The sequence below is a fragment of the Pavona decussata genome, unplaced genomic scaffold, assembly GCF_977016875.1.
Source record: "Pavona decussata unplaced genomic scaffold, jaPavDecu1.1 SCAFFOLD_217, whole genome shotgun sequence".
NCBI classification, from domain to species: Eukaryota; Metazoa; Cnidaria; class Anthozoa; order Scleractinia; family Agariciidae; genus Pavona; species Pavona decussata.
In genome coordinates, this window is record NW_028145622.1 from 9,366 (window position 1) to 25,000 (window position 15,635).

Consider the following 15,635-nt stretch of genomic DNA (forward strand, 5'->3'; position numbering starts at 1 on the left):
GAAAAGAAGCGAAAATACAACTCTCACGTCACAGAAATAGAGCAAGGCACATTCACCCCACTGGTGTTTACAACGACGGGAGGGATGGCTGACAAATGCCTGAGATACCATTCAAGATTAGCCGAGCTATTATCTGCAAAAAACAAGAGAGCTACGCCACAACAATTTCGTAGGTCAGGGCGAAAGTGTCCTTTGCAATTTTGCGGAGCGCGCTCCTATGCCTAAGAGGATCGAGAACCCCGAGAAGGAGGAACTTAGCCGTTAAGGACAGGGATTTCGGAATAGAGAACGGCCAAGCTGGACTTTTCTAGACTGCTATGGAAACTTTATTATGGGTTGATTGATAGGTTTCTGAATTTTTCTCATTTTAGTGTATGATTGGAAACACTGTGACTGTGCATTTATTTAGAATATTCTTAGTATGAGGGTATATATACCTTTATTACATCAGTGGAAATTGTCCTTTTATCTTCTGAACCAAACCCATATAAATCAGCTTTTATATATAAGATTCTTGCAAATAATAAAGTTATCATTCTATCACTATTATTATTATTATTATTATTATTATTATTATTATTATTATTATTATTATTATTATTATTATTATTCCCGATTAATAAAGGGCGGAATTTAAAATACCAATTATTTCATCTGCTGCCACTCACTCAATGGCAACCCTCACTTCACTCTTCAATGGCAACCTTCAACATGGGTCAGTCAATGGCGAGAGATTTCGAGTTTGCCAAAAATAAGCCTTTGATCCCATTTTAAGGATGGCCGAAAGGGCGCCCCGTATTTTAGTCAGTGTTGGTGCACCTTTAACCTTACTAAAGCTACAATGAAAACAGAATGTCTTAAAAGATTTTACCAGCGTTTCACCTAGTATATAATAATGAGATCACAGAGCTAAAGAACTGAAGACTTGACGTTATTATGCAGCTAGTATTGTTCTTTATGGTAATGTTTTGTCTTTTTGTCAATTAATCCGCTCAATCATCTTGGGTACAAGTAAATTTAGCATATAAACCTCTTTCTTCAGGCGGCTTGTATATCGGAGTATAATGCCAGAGGCTGAAAGATTGTCTGAAAATGAACAGCTGGCCGGGAAGCAAGGCTTCGAGGGCAAACGTGAAATTCTGAGGGAAATCTTTAAGCCGAGAGCAGTATCATCATGATACCAGCAAGTCGGAAAGGGGTTTATATTTTTCATAATCATCAGATTAATTTCTGAATCGCGCGCACTTCACTGTGGAAAAGACAAAACAGCCAGCGATCACCACGGTGTGATTGCAGCCAAAGAAATGCAAGATAACTAGTCTACTAATTATAAACTGTGATTGGATTACAACAACTAAGACCTAAGACTGCGATGATCTGTATGTTTTTCTCGTCGAAAAAACCGGGCGACTGTCATCAAATCGGACGACTGTTATCGTCTGATTTTGTACCACGTGATGTGCTTTATCCAATGAGAACGCGCAGAAATTATAATTAATCGGTAGATTATAAATAAACAATAACCGCCATTTGGCGCGAAAATATGCTCAGATATTTGTCCGCGGACATTATCTGTTCCGAAAAGCGAACAGTTTTCCGAGAGCGAAGCTCGAGGAAAACTGTGAGCTTCGAGGAGCAGATAATGTCCAAGGACAAATATCTGAGCATATTTTTAAAGCCAAATGGAGGCTATGGTGGTTATTATCCTTCAAATATTTTTCGCAACATGTAGCAACGAGCTTGAGTATTTTGAACATTTTGTTTAAGAACAGTTTACCGTCAAAAACGTTTAGAGCGTATGTTGTTTTCTGATACTGCTTTATCGACCAGCAGGTTTATCTCTCCTTCTGTCACAAAAGCAAACCGTTCCCCCATCTTGACATTAATTTTGATTGTAAACAAGACGCGCCTTGAAGTTTTTGAAATTGGGGAATATCACTTGGGGAATTTCATCGGATATTCCCCAGTTTTAGCTGGGGTATATTCGGTCACGTGAGGCGTTTAGACCAATCGCGCGCGAGCGAAAATATTTGATGGATTATAACTTGTGATATTGCTGTTTTCTATCCATATTTGTAGGTGGGAACAAAATGCGTGCAATGGCGACTGCGTTTCTGGTCTTTACTGCTTATTTGATGGGGATCGTCTTCAGTGCTACTGAGAAGACTGACCGATCCCTTCAGCCTGGCGACATTACCATAGGAGGACTGTTCCTTTTACATTATAGCACCGAAAATGGTAACTGTGGCGAGTTTTTCCCTATAGGTCTTGGTCACGTAGCGGCAATGATATACGCCGTGGATAAAATCAACAAAAATCCCAATCTGCTACCAAACCTTACTCTGGGATATGACATCCGCGATTACTGTGAAAGCACTGCAAAAGCGATGAAGCACACCTACGATTTCGTACGAAGAAACGACTTTGCTTTCAACTCAAACAAAGAAAGTTGCACGCGTGTCAATGAATCGGATCTAACGCCAATCGAAAGCACACCGATTGCGGCAGTGATTGGTCCAACCGACTCAGGAAGTGCGGTGGTTGCAGGAAGTCTATTAGAAGTGGCAGGGATTCCAGTCATCAGCCACTCAGCTACCAGCAACGAGTTAAGTTCGCCCCAATACCGTCATTTCTTCCGCACTGCACCTCCAGATGACCAGCAGGCAAGTGCAATGGCCGACATTATACAACATTTTAACTGGAGCTTCGTGGCTGTGGTAGCGATGGATGATTCCTATGGTAGAAATGGACTGTGGGGGTTGGAAAAAGAGGCTGAGAAACGGAAAACCTTTTGCATTGCTTTTGCCGAATATATTCCACGCCAAGAGTATAGTGGAAAACTAACAAGGGCTGTGAGTAAAATTAAAAGCTACCCAAACATTCGAGTGGTTTTGCTGTGGCTTTTCGGCAGTTATGGACGACGTTTTCTAAAGGAAGCAGTTAAGCAGAAGCTGGAGGACCGCACATGGATCCTGGGTGATGCTTTGGCAACCGAAGACGATGTCTTCGCTGGACTGAAAGACACGGAACAAACAATTCTTCATGGTTCACTTGGTGTCCAGCCTCGGCACTTGGAAATTCCGAATTTTGAGACATTCGTAATTCAGGAAATAAGGTATAGAGTTCCCTGGTGGAAAGAGTTTTTAAAGAGTCAAGATAATCTGAATTGCTCTTCAACCGGGCGAAAGAATCTGACTGGTTGCCAGAAATTGTTACCTAGTACCATTTACGATACCTATCTCCCATACGTAGTGGATGCCGTCTTTGCGGTTGCCCATGCTCTGCACCAGATGGAAATTTGTTCCACATCCAAAGGTACAACCCCTGGCAAGAGAGACAAATGCTATGACAGTAGTCATTCGCCACTAGATCCACAGGTAGTCGAAAGGTACCTTCGAAAGGTTTACTTTCAAGGACTGACCGGAAGAGTTAGTTTTGCTAGTTCTGGAGATCCTGTATGGTCTTCTTATGACATAGTCCACTTTCAGCGTAGCAATGCGTTATCAGATCAACGCCATCCAGTTAAGGTTGTTATTGGCTCATGGGTAAAAGGTAGAAGGCCACAGCTCCGGTTGAATGATACAAATATCACATGGAATACGCCGGAAAATCAAGCAGTTATCCCAAAATCATTCTGTCAACGTGACTGCCCTCTAGGAACGTTTCGGTCTAGAACAACTGCTTGCTGTTGGCAGTACATCAGATGCCCGGCTGGAACTTTAAGTATATTGGTTAATAGTGTTAACTGTACGGAATGTCCTCGTGGACAAATGCCTAACGAAGGAAGATGGAAATGCTTGGATCTGCCTGAAGTTGAGTCGAAGTAGTCAAGTATCACATCCGTTCTTATTATTCTGTTTGCCTCTGTTGGTTTTTCACTGGTCTCCATTTGTGGTGCCCTTTTATACAAGTATCGAAATACACCTTTGGTAAAGGCTGCGAATCGCGAACTGAGTTTTATCCTTTTGACAACAATTTCGCTGTCTTTTTTTGTGTCTGTTCTAACTCTCGCCAAACCAACAAACTTGACCTGCAGTTTGGGAGTTTGTTGGCGTTCTACAGTACTGGCAACGTTCATTTCCATCTTGATACTTAAAACTATGAAAATACTCAGTGCATTCCGAATAAACGTGATCGCGGAAAGATTTAAGAAATTCATCTTAGCAACTAAAAGGCAGTCATTTCTTGTCATGGCCCTTATCTCTATACATGTTTTTCTTCTCTTACTCTGGATCACTTTGGACCCACCACACCAAGAACGAACTATACAACCAATAGAAGGCAAAATTTTGTTATCGTGTGCTCTATACCACTCTTCAGTTGGACAAGCACTTCAGATTACCATCACTGTTTACATCTCGTTTCTGGCAGTCATTTGCACATTCTACGCCTTCAAAGCAAGATTACTTCCAGAAAACTTCAATGAAGCTCGATATATTGTATTTTCTATGTATATTTTGCTGCTTTCTTGTGTGGCATATTATCCACTTGATATTGGATTGACGGGTACCTATGCAACAAACTTAAAATGTGTCGGGACCCTTTTGAGCTCTTATGCATTGTTAGCTTGCATGTTTGGACCAAAGATTTATATCATTCTACGTCAACCCGAAAAAAATACACACGAGGCCGTGAGTTCGCAGGTTTCCGAATACTCTTTTAGGAGCAACTATAAAGGAAAAATAAATGTTGCACCGATAAACTCCGACACGAACATTAGACAAGGGTATTTTCATCGGGAATTTGCCTCAGTAAGCGGTGTAGCGAACTAAAGGGTCTGCGACAGTGCACGTTATTCTCAATCAGCAAGACTACGTTTTATTTAATTCACCCAGAATATTATAACTATGCAGTTAATCATAATCAAGAAGTTACCTCAGAGAATAAAAACAAAGAGGAAAAGAAAAACGCCTCCTTTGTTTGCAGTCCATGTACATCCTTTACACATCCTTTATCCAGATTGTGGATAATATTTTTATTTTTATTTTTTTATTTTTGTTTTTGTTCTTGCTGTTGTTGTTGTTGTTATTTTTTTGTTTGTTTTTAGTTTTTAATGAACCATGCTTCCCTTCTGGAAACACTGCATTTGTTCAACCTGAAAAATAACTCAAAGTCCCATTTGGTCTTAACTGTTTTATTTTTCATTTGACACTTAGATAGAGTATTTTAGTTACTTCTTGGTTACATTGCAACAAATAAGTCTATTTGAATACAAACTACTGTAGGTGAGGTTAGTTCTTAAAAGGCCTAAGCAAGTGAGCATCTCAGTGTTAAGACAATTGACGTTTCCGCGCCCACAACCTTTTGACAAGCATACATTTTAGAAAAACATAGAGGCGGCTACCGGTGATTAACAACGTGATTTCAGTCTAAGATTAATCTCTCCATCAATAACAAGGGTGATATTGATTTTCACGCGAGGGGGGATCACCGTGTCTGGCGCCACTTCAAGCTTGTACTTCTTTAAAATCCTCGCCAACACGAGCTTCAGTTCCATGTTGGCGAATCGCATACCAATGCAGTTTCGAGGACCGTTTCCGAAAGGAAGATACGAGTAAGGGTCTCGAGACCCTTTCACTTCGGGAGAAAATCTCTCTGGATCATATTTGTCTGGACTGGGCCAAATAGTTGGATCTCGGTGAATGCTGTAAATGATGACTTGCCCTTCTTTTGGGATAGTTAACTCCTTTACTTTGCATTCCCTCGTACACTCACGTGAGAGAAATGGGACTAGAAGGGAGACAGAGCCATCAGTTAGTCCTAAGTCGTCTTCAGTAATATGGGGTGGGGAAGCCGGTGAACGTGGAGGTTGTCAATGTTAAACAATACGCATGTGTTCTAATTAGCCTGCTTAATGTTTCATCATTTGCATAGCGCTTAAATGGCAGCGCAGTGAAGGTATGTTTTGACGGCCTAATCGGATGCTGTCCGGCACTGTCACGGTTACCGTAACCGTCACGTGACTGCCTCTGTCATTGTTAGTGTTCAGAGGTCTTTGTCATTTTGGCAAATCATTACGTCACTTCACCAGTTTCAACTTTACGAGAATCATCAGAGGAGGTTCGACAGGAATCCCACATTGTTGCTGAAATTTCGTCACGTGTTTCAAAATGGCGGCAAGTTACGGGAAATCGGTTGGCCTTCTTCGTTTTTGGTTGATTTCTAATATTCCGGATGGTAGGTGGACTAATTTCTTTTGTTTTTCAAGCGTAAATATGTTTTTATTGTATGTAAATCATTATTGAGTCACTGCGATTGCATGGAGTGCCCAATGAGAGGCGAGAAGCGTGACCGGTTCACGGATGCCAGGTTTTCTTTTGTTATGTAAAATTCCCTTGGTAGAAAAGTATCTTTTTGAACAATAACAGAGTGGAAGTGGCTGTAACTTCAGTTGAAGTTAATTTCACCTCTCTAGTAACCTTTTATTGTAAAAGTCGCAAAAAGGTAATCGTCGAAATCGTCTTTGAATTATTGGACCTTCAAGAAAGCTTGAGATGCTTTTAGAAGAGGAGTATGAGAAACGTTCTTGAAGCACATTCTGGTTGCAAAGATTTCCGATGTTGCTGTTCGGTATTTTAGAATCATCCGTCTTATATGAAATTTTCAGGTCTTATGGAAAGTCATTCTTCTAGCGGTAAAAGGCATTCTGCGTCTTTACAACACCGATAACACCATCGATGCCTCATGAAAAATGAGAATGCCGCCAAGAACTTGATCCACGCGGAACTCGAACGAAGAACTGAATCACTTTGTTTGGCTCCACTTCATGCTTAAAATCTCAATCTCCGAACTTTAAGACGAATTGATGCGAATTAATACTGGGTTTGTAGCGTCTTTAAAGATATCATCAACATTGCGGTCATCGATTGTCCGTGGCGCCAGCGCAACTCCTCTTTCGTTCATTTTGTCGACGAAACTTACATGAATTTCTCGACAAATCATCTTCACACACACTAGATAAGCTAAGCTAATCTCAAAATCATCTTTCGCGACACAATGGACGTAAAGAAGTCGATAATTCTTGAAATAAGATGCTTGATTCTCTTTCAATGTTCGAAAACAAGCCGCCATGATGTCCACTGCTCTCCAACTCATTCGAATGATGACATCACGAGAAAAACGATAATATATTTCATCGGCGCACGGAATCATGGGTAATATGCAAAGTATGGGATTCCTGTCGAACCTCCTCTGGAGAATTATATTGTGATGAGAAACTGTGAGTATTAGGCGAACACTATTATTAGTTCATTCCTGTTCCAGGTTCCTTTAAAAACGTATGCCAAAGTTTTTCCGGCTAATATATAGAGGGTACGTATAAGAAAACGGTACACTAGGAAGTTTTTCCCAGAGCTGGTACCCCATAGTCCACTCTGGGATCAATGAAGTAAAACTGAAATTCAAATCCTAGCAGTAGCAGGATGTTTGTCCCATGAGTCTCCTGTAGCTTAGTGGTAGAGCATCCGAGCTAGTAATCGGAAGGCCTTAGCTTCAACTCCTGATAGGAGCACTTGGATTTCCTTTTTCCGAGTATGCCTTTGTCACCTTGAATAATACATCATTCTCTTAAAACTGAAATGTTTGGTGAGTTGCAAACCGTGCAGTAAATTTTTTTCTTACCTGTTGGGTGCAGTCGAAGCGTCTCAGCTATCACCATATCAAGGTAAGGCAGCTCACGGACTGTCTCGTATGAAGGCATCTGCTGGATATCAGTCCACACACTGTCGATTTCCTGCGCAAGTTTTTCCTGTATTTCCGGATTCGTGGCCAAATAGAAACAAGTCAAACTGAGAGTCACGCTGGTTGTATCGGAACCCGCAAGAAAAAAGCCTATGGCTTGGGCAGCAACTTCATCGTCGCTGAGTCTTTTACCGCCCGGTGCGTTGGCCTTCAGCATCAGCTCCAGTAAATTCTAAAGCAAAAAGAAAAAAGTTGCTAATGAGTTTGTAACGTGTTGGCGTGCGGCGTGCGACAAATGCAGACTGCAGACTTGCAGGCTTGCAGACCTGCAGACTTGCAGACTTGCAGACTTACAAACTTGCAGACTCAGAGATACTGGCCTTTCCAAATTAATTTTAAAAATAATATTGTGTAACCTCCGGCATTCTACATCATGCGCTGTCCGCTTAGTACGCTTTCAAGGACAGAGGACAACCGTGAAGACTTGCGCGACTTGCATACTTCCGGATTTTCGCGACTTAAGAATTTAACGAGGATTATGCGCTAGTGTTGTTGGTTCCATGGAGTATTGCTAATTCACTAGCTCGAGACATTTAGTACGATCGAGGTGATATAATCCCTTGTAGAGGCATTTGTTGTTTACGAAATTTTAAGAGCTAAAATCTCGCACACGGTTTTAAATTCAAACTAACTTTGGTATGGCGACCACCAGAGCAGCACGTCTACATATTTTTTTGCTATTCTAACTTTGAACTCGGATATCTCGATAACCAATCAAAATATCGGAAAAGCCTTATTAATGTCTTTTGAATAACGCTGTGCAGCTAATTCGTTCTTGCCAGGCGTTCGATACTCGATAAACTCAATCCAACAGGCCTCGTTCGTCGGAGCGTTTACCTGATCCTGATATTTTAGAATGTAAAATAATCACTAAAATTGTATTTTTTTCCAAAACTTAGCCCTTACTATGCTGTTTGCTATATAGTTTGAGAGCGTGTTCTCAAAACTGGCGTACGTACGAATTTAATTCCTGAACGACAACCGTGAAAGTAGCCTAGTATCAAAGCGTACCAAGCGGACAGCGCATGATATGGAATGGCGGAGGTTACACAATACTATTTTTAAAATGAATTGGGAAAGGCCAGTATGTTGAGTCTGCAAGTCTGCAAGTCTGCATTTGTCGCACACCGGTTCGCGTGCCAGGTCCAGAATGATGGAAAAAGAGTTGCCGATAGTTCAAACTCTCATATTCATCAGGTCTGAAATGTCCGTGTGCAATTGGCGACACTAGCCCTTGGAAAACTTAAACCACATAGAATTCCCACAATTGAATCGCACAAAATCGCCATAATCGAAAAGACTGTAAAGCACAGCTACGGTTATGACATAAAAACTTTCATTTGGATGCTATCATTTTTTAGTTTTTCTTAAAATGGTTCTTAAAACACATATAAAGAAGAGAAAAGAGCCCTCTCAACTGTGTTGCTTAATAGTAATAGTAACAACAATAATTATTTTAAACCAGGGGACTCTCTCACCGAAGTGATTTTCAGAAAGGTCCTGGAATGAAAAAGCTGATAAATGATTTTAAAAAAATAGAGAACTAAAAGCAAAAAACAACGAAAGAAAAAAAAAGCTACAAGTAACAGTAAAAAATATTATGAAATTGATTCTAAAATTTGCATTTAAAAATCATAATGCTTACGTACATTTCTAATGCCTAAATATAAATTGCTTTCGTCATTTATAGCTTTTTGCCTTTCAGGCTTGCACTTTTGCATCAAAGCAAGATTAAATTAGTTGTAAAAACAAGAGGTATGCATGCCTTCTCCGTGAGTTCCTCTTGCTCCTTTGTCGCATTTATCACTTGGTTTGCAACGTTCAGAATGCCTTGAAAGTTTTGAAACAACCATGGAGACAGAAACGTAAGTATTTGTTTGCTGTAAGGAAGAAGCAGCCCCAAACCAATCACCGCCAGAGATAACGGCCTAAACCGAAGAGCATCACGGACCTGAGTCATAACAGGATCATCAGGATTTGTTTGGCATTCTGACTGGATGCCAAAAGCAGTGGACAAGATGATGTCAAAGGTCAGGGACTGGATATTTCTGAGTGAAAATCAATAGGCATTAAAATGTTAGCGTGTTGTTCATCTACATCTCTTCGTCCACTCCCTCCCCCACAAAGCAAGTTAGTATTTTTCCAAAAAGGACACACACTAACTTACATGTACTCACTCACTCACTCACTCACTGACAATCAATCAATCAATCAATCAATCAATCAATCAATCAATCAATCAATCAATCAATCCATCACTCACTCACTCACTCACTCAATCAATCAATCAATCAATCAATCAATCAATCAATCCATCCATCCATCCATCCATCCATCCATCAATCAATCAATCAATCAATCAATGTAGTGACCAACTAATTTAGAATCATTTTGAAGCCGTTGCTTCTACCAGCAGGGAATGAAAGGCAAGTTAAAGAGCAATGTCTTTTCTCAAAGGATTAAGATAGGCTACATAACATTATTTATTGAAATAATATAGAAGAATTATTCAGTAAACAAATGCACAATGAAAGCATCAAATTACTTATGAATATCACAGCTTTCTTCCCGATCCACCACATTTTCCAGCTTCTTCATGAAAGTGTCGCAAGCCTTGTTCATTAACGGAACCATCCTCTTCATCTTCAAAGCACTGAAGGAAGGAGAAAGCACAGTTCGGATTTGTCGCCATTTGTCTCCCCTGACGACACTAACTAAGCTGTCCAGGGGGGCAGGAAAGTCAAACAGAGTCTAACAAGAGGAAAAGACTGTTATTGAAAGGTCATAGGAAAAGTACACATCAGGTAATTAATTCAATTTTGTGGCTGTTATAAGGACTGTCATTAACAACTAGACAGTCTATATTAATAGCAGCTCTGACCAAATACAATGTACTAATTAGTGACTCCACATTTCACTAACTCTTGAACACAAAGAGCAAAGAGATCTGAGATCTGAACTCAGGATATTTCGGAAAAAATTACGGAATTTACTTTAAAAGCTGTGTTATAGCTAGCCTCCAGTGTCTAATTTGGACAAATTTTGTCGAGTTATTGAGGCAATCTTTCTAGCTTTTAAAATACTGAAGTTCATAATTACGGGATCCTTGTATGACAGATCAATACCAAACGGTACTGGCATCCATTATAATTTGGATAAATATATAGGTAGGTAGATAGACCAAGAGACAATTATAATGTTATTTGTTCTTTAAATTCACAAGCATTTTTCCAAAGTCTGGCTTCCTTAAATGTCCCAAATAAACTCACTGCTTGATGTAGGATGCATTTTGAGAAATTTTGAAAATATAAATATTTGCAGATTGTAATATTCTGAGATTCCAGAATTCCAAGGTTCCAAATTTTCTGTGTCACTAATTATACGCAATGCCACTTCGACAGATTCAAGGTGGCATTTGTCACGGAAACTGATAAATAGAAAGATATCTGGCTTGCCAAAATTTTCCAAATAAACCTTGAGGTAGAACGCATTTCGAGAACTTTATAAAAATTTTGAGGAGATATAAACAAAAATTGTAGATTGTAATATTCCGAGATTCCAGAATTCCAAGGTTCCAAATTTTCTGTGTCAATAATCATATGCAATCTTATGCCACTTGGACCGATCCAAAGTGACGTTTGTTTCGGAGGTTAATAGAAAGATATCCGTTTTCTTTAAGTTGTACTGTATTACTACATCATCAGTATAGCTAAATTAAAAAATATATATATATCTTACCACTCTGTCACAAAAACAATCGAAGTCTTTCACCAGGATTTGTTTGATCATCTCTGGCTCAGACACAAGAAATGTCACATTGTTGCTGCTCATCACAAATAGCTTCCCATACTTCTTGTAGTAACAATCAAATGTTTCATGGAATTGTCCTCGATCCCTTATGCTATCTGGCAAACGATTTATGAAAGGCCAAGGTTTAGGGCCCGGTAGATGACTGTAGGGTTTGAGTTGGCGTGAATGCTTTGTTCCAAAGTGGAATAACACAACCGCAAAAATCGAAGCAATGGAAAAAGTGAACCAGTGCTCGTTGAAGGTGTCGATCAGTTCCATTGTAAAATCCATTGCTTTCTCTTTGAAGGCCGCTCGATAAACTGGCTCGCTGTTAAAGTTCGCTGTCACTATCGAAGACCTAATCAAAGTGATGACATCGCTTTGTCAACAGTGATGCAACTCGGTATATTTAGTCATACTTATTGACCTTGATGTGTCACGCGATTTGCACGGGATTGAATCGTTTGTGTGGCTGGCGGCTGGCAGGTGCAAGAGATCACCCCAGGCTCCCCCCAGTTCGCCGTACTCGCGGGAAACAAACCACAGCTGAACTGAAACTAGCGTGCCTGTTGTCATACACGCATATCAATACATTTATCCCATGCCATAGAGAATACAGCCGATCACAAAGCTAGAAACCCGTTACATATTCTGCGGTATGCAACGGGTAGTATTCCACGAAAAAAAATCCCGGCTTTCCTCGCGGCCTACAAAGGATCGATTGAAGTGCCTGCGACAGGTAAAAATTTTCATTCAGAAAAAATTACTGTCAACAACTAAAAAATGGAAGAAGAATACCCCAGTTTTGACCTTTTGTTTTTTAATTCCTGGAACCAGTCGTCGAACAGGAAAGTTAATTCAATGAGTGGCATTGGATAAATTAGTTATGCAGCGCTTTCTCGTAGTATACCGTGAACATCCCACTCATGATTGCCTGAAGGTCCGTGTCTATAGAAAGAAAAATCAAGTCACTCGTGGGATATTTCACGGTATACCATCGAACGCATTGCATAACTAGTATATAATCGTGTTACGATTAATTCAGTGCAAGAGCAACAATGACTAGTTACTGTATGTCTTTGAGAATTTCAACATTCAATCGATAAAATGACTTGCTCAGAGACTGCCAACTGTGACAGAGACTGTCACTCAAGAATTCAACTCTTCAGTCACAGTTGACGCTTCTCCAGCACAGTGAAACGTCATTTTTGGCGCAGCCCATTGTCTTTCAAGACAGAAGGAGATAACAACGTAACAACGGGGAATAAAAAATCGTAATCCCTAATGAAAATTAAGCTATATTTCAACCAAAAAAAAAAAAAAGAAACTAACCTCTGGCGTAGAAATTTGGCGAGAAGTTATCCCACCGTATCAAGCTTCCGTTTGACACCAACGTCGTAGCAGTACAAATTGTACCTTTTTAAAAAATACCCAATGAATATTGGGTATTTAAAAGGTACTGCCCTCACTATTAATTATCATTTCTATTGTCTTTTATGTAAAATTGTAGTATGTTTCTATTATTGCACTTTTATTGTATATTATTCTTTACTTTTTTTTTTTTTGCTCTAGTTAGTTGCACGTTATACGCCAGTTAGTTGCACGTGGCAGGGAACAACTCGGAAGCCTAAGCTCCTTTGGTCACTGCGCACATTTTTAGTTTTCACATTTATGTAATTTAATGCTGTCTTTATGTTACTTTTCTTATATATTGTAATTTCCTTTTGTTGTAAACCATTGAAATAGTACATAATAATAAAAACCTTAAACCTTATAGCCCAAGTCGTTCAAGAACCGGATAAAGTTATCCACTGAATATATAGGTCGCTATGTGAATTTTTCTGTAGCTCTTTTATTTGTGAATAGACGAGAAGCGTACAGGTGTCTCTTTATGACTGTAGGAGATTGTGTGAAAAACTTGCCAAAAAGCGTTGGTTTGAGTATATTTGCACCGCTGGATAGCTACTTATATTTATCCACAGGAATAAGTTATAATCCGCTCTTTGAACAAATGGGACGTGACAAACTAAGTACACGCTTGCAAAAACTCCTAAAGAACGCCAGTAAGTAAAAGTACCTTTTATATCCACTGAAAAAGCGCGTTTTTGTAGATATATTGCGAGGGGAAAAAAACAACAAAAACAAATGAAACGCGTTTTAAATTAAAAGTCTTTGGGCCAAGTTTAATTTCCTTTGGGAGTTCTGAGCTTTTGTTCATGAACGAGAGTTTGTCCATTTTTCTTTCTTGTGCACAACAAAGGTTTTAGCGGTAATCGCAACGTGAATCTGCCAGTACCGCACATACAGGTAAATTAAAATTCCTTCTGAAATGCACATTTCATATTTTATTAATCGTTTGAAGACTAATTTCTAATGCGATTGAGTGCACTGAAGGCAAAAAGATCTACAAAGCCATTAAAAAGAAAATACTTCGAGGCAGCGCTAGCGTGGCTGAATTTCAGTCCCGCACTGACCACTGGAATTCCAGAGTTCAACTCCTCGAGCTTGGTCTGTCTTCTGCCAGTTGGGATTTTGAATCATGTTATATTCAATTTGAATTAATTGTTTGTGAAGTTTAAATGCTTCGGCGAACCCGCTATATCTAAACACAGTCACCGAAGGTAAATAAAATTAAGGTTGTTATAGATTTTTTTTTTATTAGTATTTGTTTTAGACCAACGGAGCTGTCTCCGTTAAGTTTACACACCTTTTCTTTTCCACTCAGTTTTTAATATCCTTATACATAGCAAACAGTGTGCCTTCAAAAGTGCACTTTAAAGTGACTGTGGATTCAAATGAATTTGCATATTTTTCTCGAGGAAAAGGTTGCTTTAATAACGCCTGGATCAGTGCACATCATTTGAAGCTCTGTGGACCCCAGAATGCCTCTAAAACTCTTTTCTCAAACTTGGCTGCTTGTATGTTCGTTTTCGTTCGTTTGGAGCGTCAAGAATGGGCAAATAGGATCGAGAATGACAGCAGGTAGTATAACGACACTTTTTGTCCTATTTATGCAAGCTAACGTTTCTAAAATTTTAGTATTTCCAAATTTGGATCTTATATCTGCTATTTTTTCGCACTATGAATTTTAACAGCCTTCTGTAAAAAGAGATTTCGCATGCCAGTGTGGAAAAAAAATTAAACATTTACTTTAGTGACACTGTTTTTTGAACTAAACCACTGAGGACAATCCTACAAGAGGGTATCAATGCTTTATGATTTAAACTAAGGACGTATTAGATCACCATCTACTGAGTCCAGTGCAAGTCGCTACGAATTGAGCTTAAGTTCTTGCTTGCGCTGTTTTGAATTAGAATTCAAGTGATAAGTTTGTCAATTTGCAGGTCAGTAACTTCTACTGGCCAAAAGAGCTAAATTCACAGTTGTTAGGAAAAGTAATCCGAGCTATTCCGGAGGGTGAGCCCCTACTTGATTTCTGGTGGGAAAATTGAAATTTTTCTCCGTCGCTTTAGATTATCACTCAGTAATTAACGTTCAGTTCAGATTTTAACCAGAATACCATGCCACATCATTGTTACCAATCACAAGCTTGATGAAACTCTAATTCAATTGAGTTGTAAGGTTAGTGGATCTATAAGACTTGTAGCACCTTTTTGGCCCACTTCCATCCATGGTTTGACGACGATTTTAAGGAGAACAAGAGAAACATGGAGTAAAAATAGTGCCTTTGGTCGTTCGCTTTCTCTAAAGAAGCGCTTTACTAATCCGTTGACAAAACAAGTCATATTTTCCTACCTCGAGCAAAAATCACCATTTTACTGTGAAACAGCGTGGCAAATGCATAAGTGAGCTTTCATGGAGACAGAAAATCCTCTGACTGTTTATTTCCTTTTGTAAAACATCTCTGCGCGTGCACATTTTAGCGGAAAACGCCATAAAGTAAGTATATTTTGGAACATGGGAACTGGTTCACCAGTTGAAATGCATGATTCTTTGAGAGCCAGAAGTCTGGGATGAGCAGCTGAAATAGTGATATTTGAAAGACCTTGAAACCGTCTGAAGGCCAATAATAACTGCTTATTGTAACGGTAGACGCGGTAAAAATTGATTTTTTTTTTACGGTTAACGGTCACATTTTAGGCTGT

General features: G+C 39.4%; 2 protein-coding genes across 2 annotated transcripts; one reads left to right on the forward strand and one right to left on the reverse strand.

Moving 5' to 3' along the window:
* The first annotated feature begins 631 nt into the window (after nt 1-631).
* On the forward strand, nt 632-4,914 carry LOC146459653 (metabotropic glutamate receptor-like). Its single transcript, XM_085089072.1, has one exon. It carries the CDS (start codon nt 2,091-2,093, stop codon nt 3,825-3,827), a length of 1,737 nt encoding a protein of 578 aa, XP_084945198.1. The 5' UTR covers nt 632-2,090; the 3' UTR covers nt 3,828-4,914.
* Nucleotides 4,915-5,170: 256 nt separating this feature from the next.
* Nucleotides 5,171-15,162, reverse strand: LOC146459654 (cytochrome P450 3A2-like). The gene is made up of 6 exons (XM_085089036.1): nt 15,140-15,162; nt 11,479-11,908; nt 10,286-10,491; nt 9,506-9,788; nt 7,621-7,912; nt 5,171-5,730 (listed from the first exon to the last, which is right to left on the reverse strand). The coding sequence occupies exons 1-6, from the start codon at nt 15,160-15,162 to the stop codon at nt 5,351-5,353; spliced, it is 1,614 nt and encodes a 537-aa protein (XP_084945162.1). The 3' UTR covers nt 5,171-5,350.
* Between the last annotated feature and the right edge of the window lie 473 nt (nt 15,163-15,635).

What these genes read in the sequence shown, in the direction of transcription:
- LOC146459653 (XM_085089072.1), top strand. Translation starts at nt 2,091, where the DNA reads ATGCGTGCAATGGCGACTGCGTTTCTGGTCTTTACTGCTTATTTGATG.
- LOC146459654 (XM_085089036.1), bottom strand. Translation starts at nt 15,162, where the DNA reads ATGGATGGAAGTGGGCCAAAAAG. An exon ending in GATGGAAGTGGGCCAAAAAG is followed by an intron (nt 11,909 to 15,139) that starts GTGCTACAAGTC and finishes CTGTTGACAAAG; the next exon opens with CGATGTCATCACTTTGATTA. An exon ending in ATTGTTTTTGTGACAGAGTG is followed by an intron (nt 10,492 to 11,478) that starts GTAAGATATATA and finishes TCCTCTTGTTAG; the next exon opens with ACTCTGTTTGACTTTCCTGC.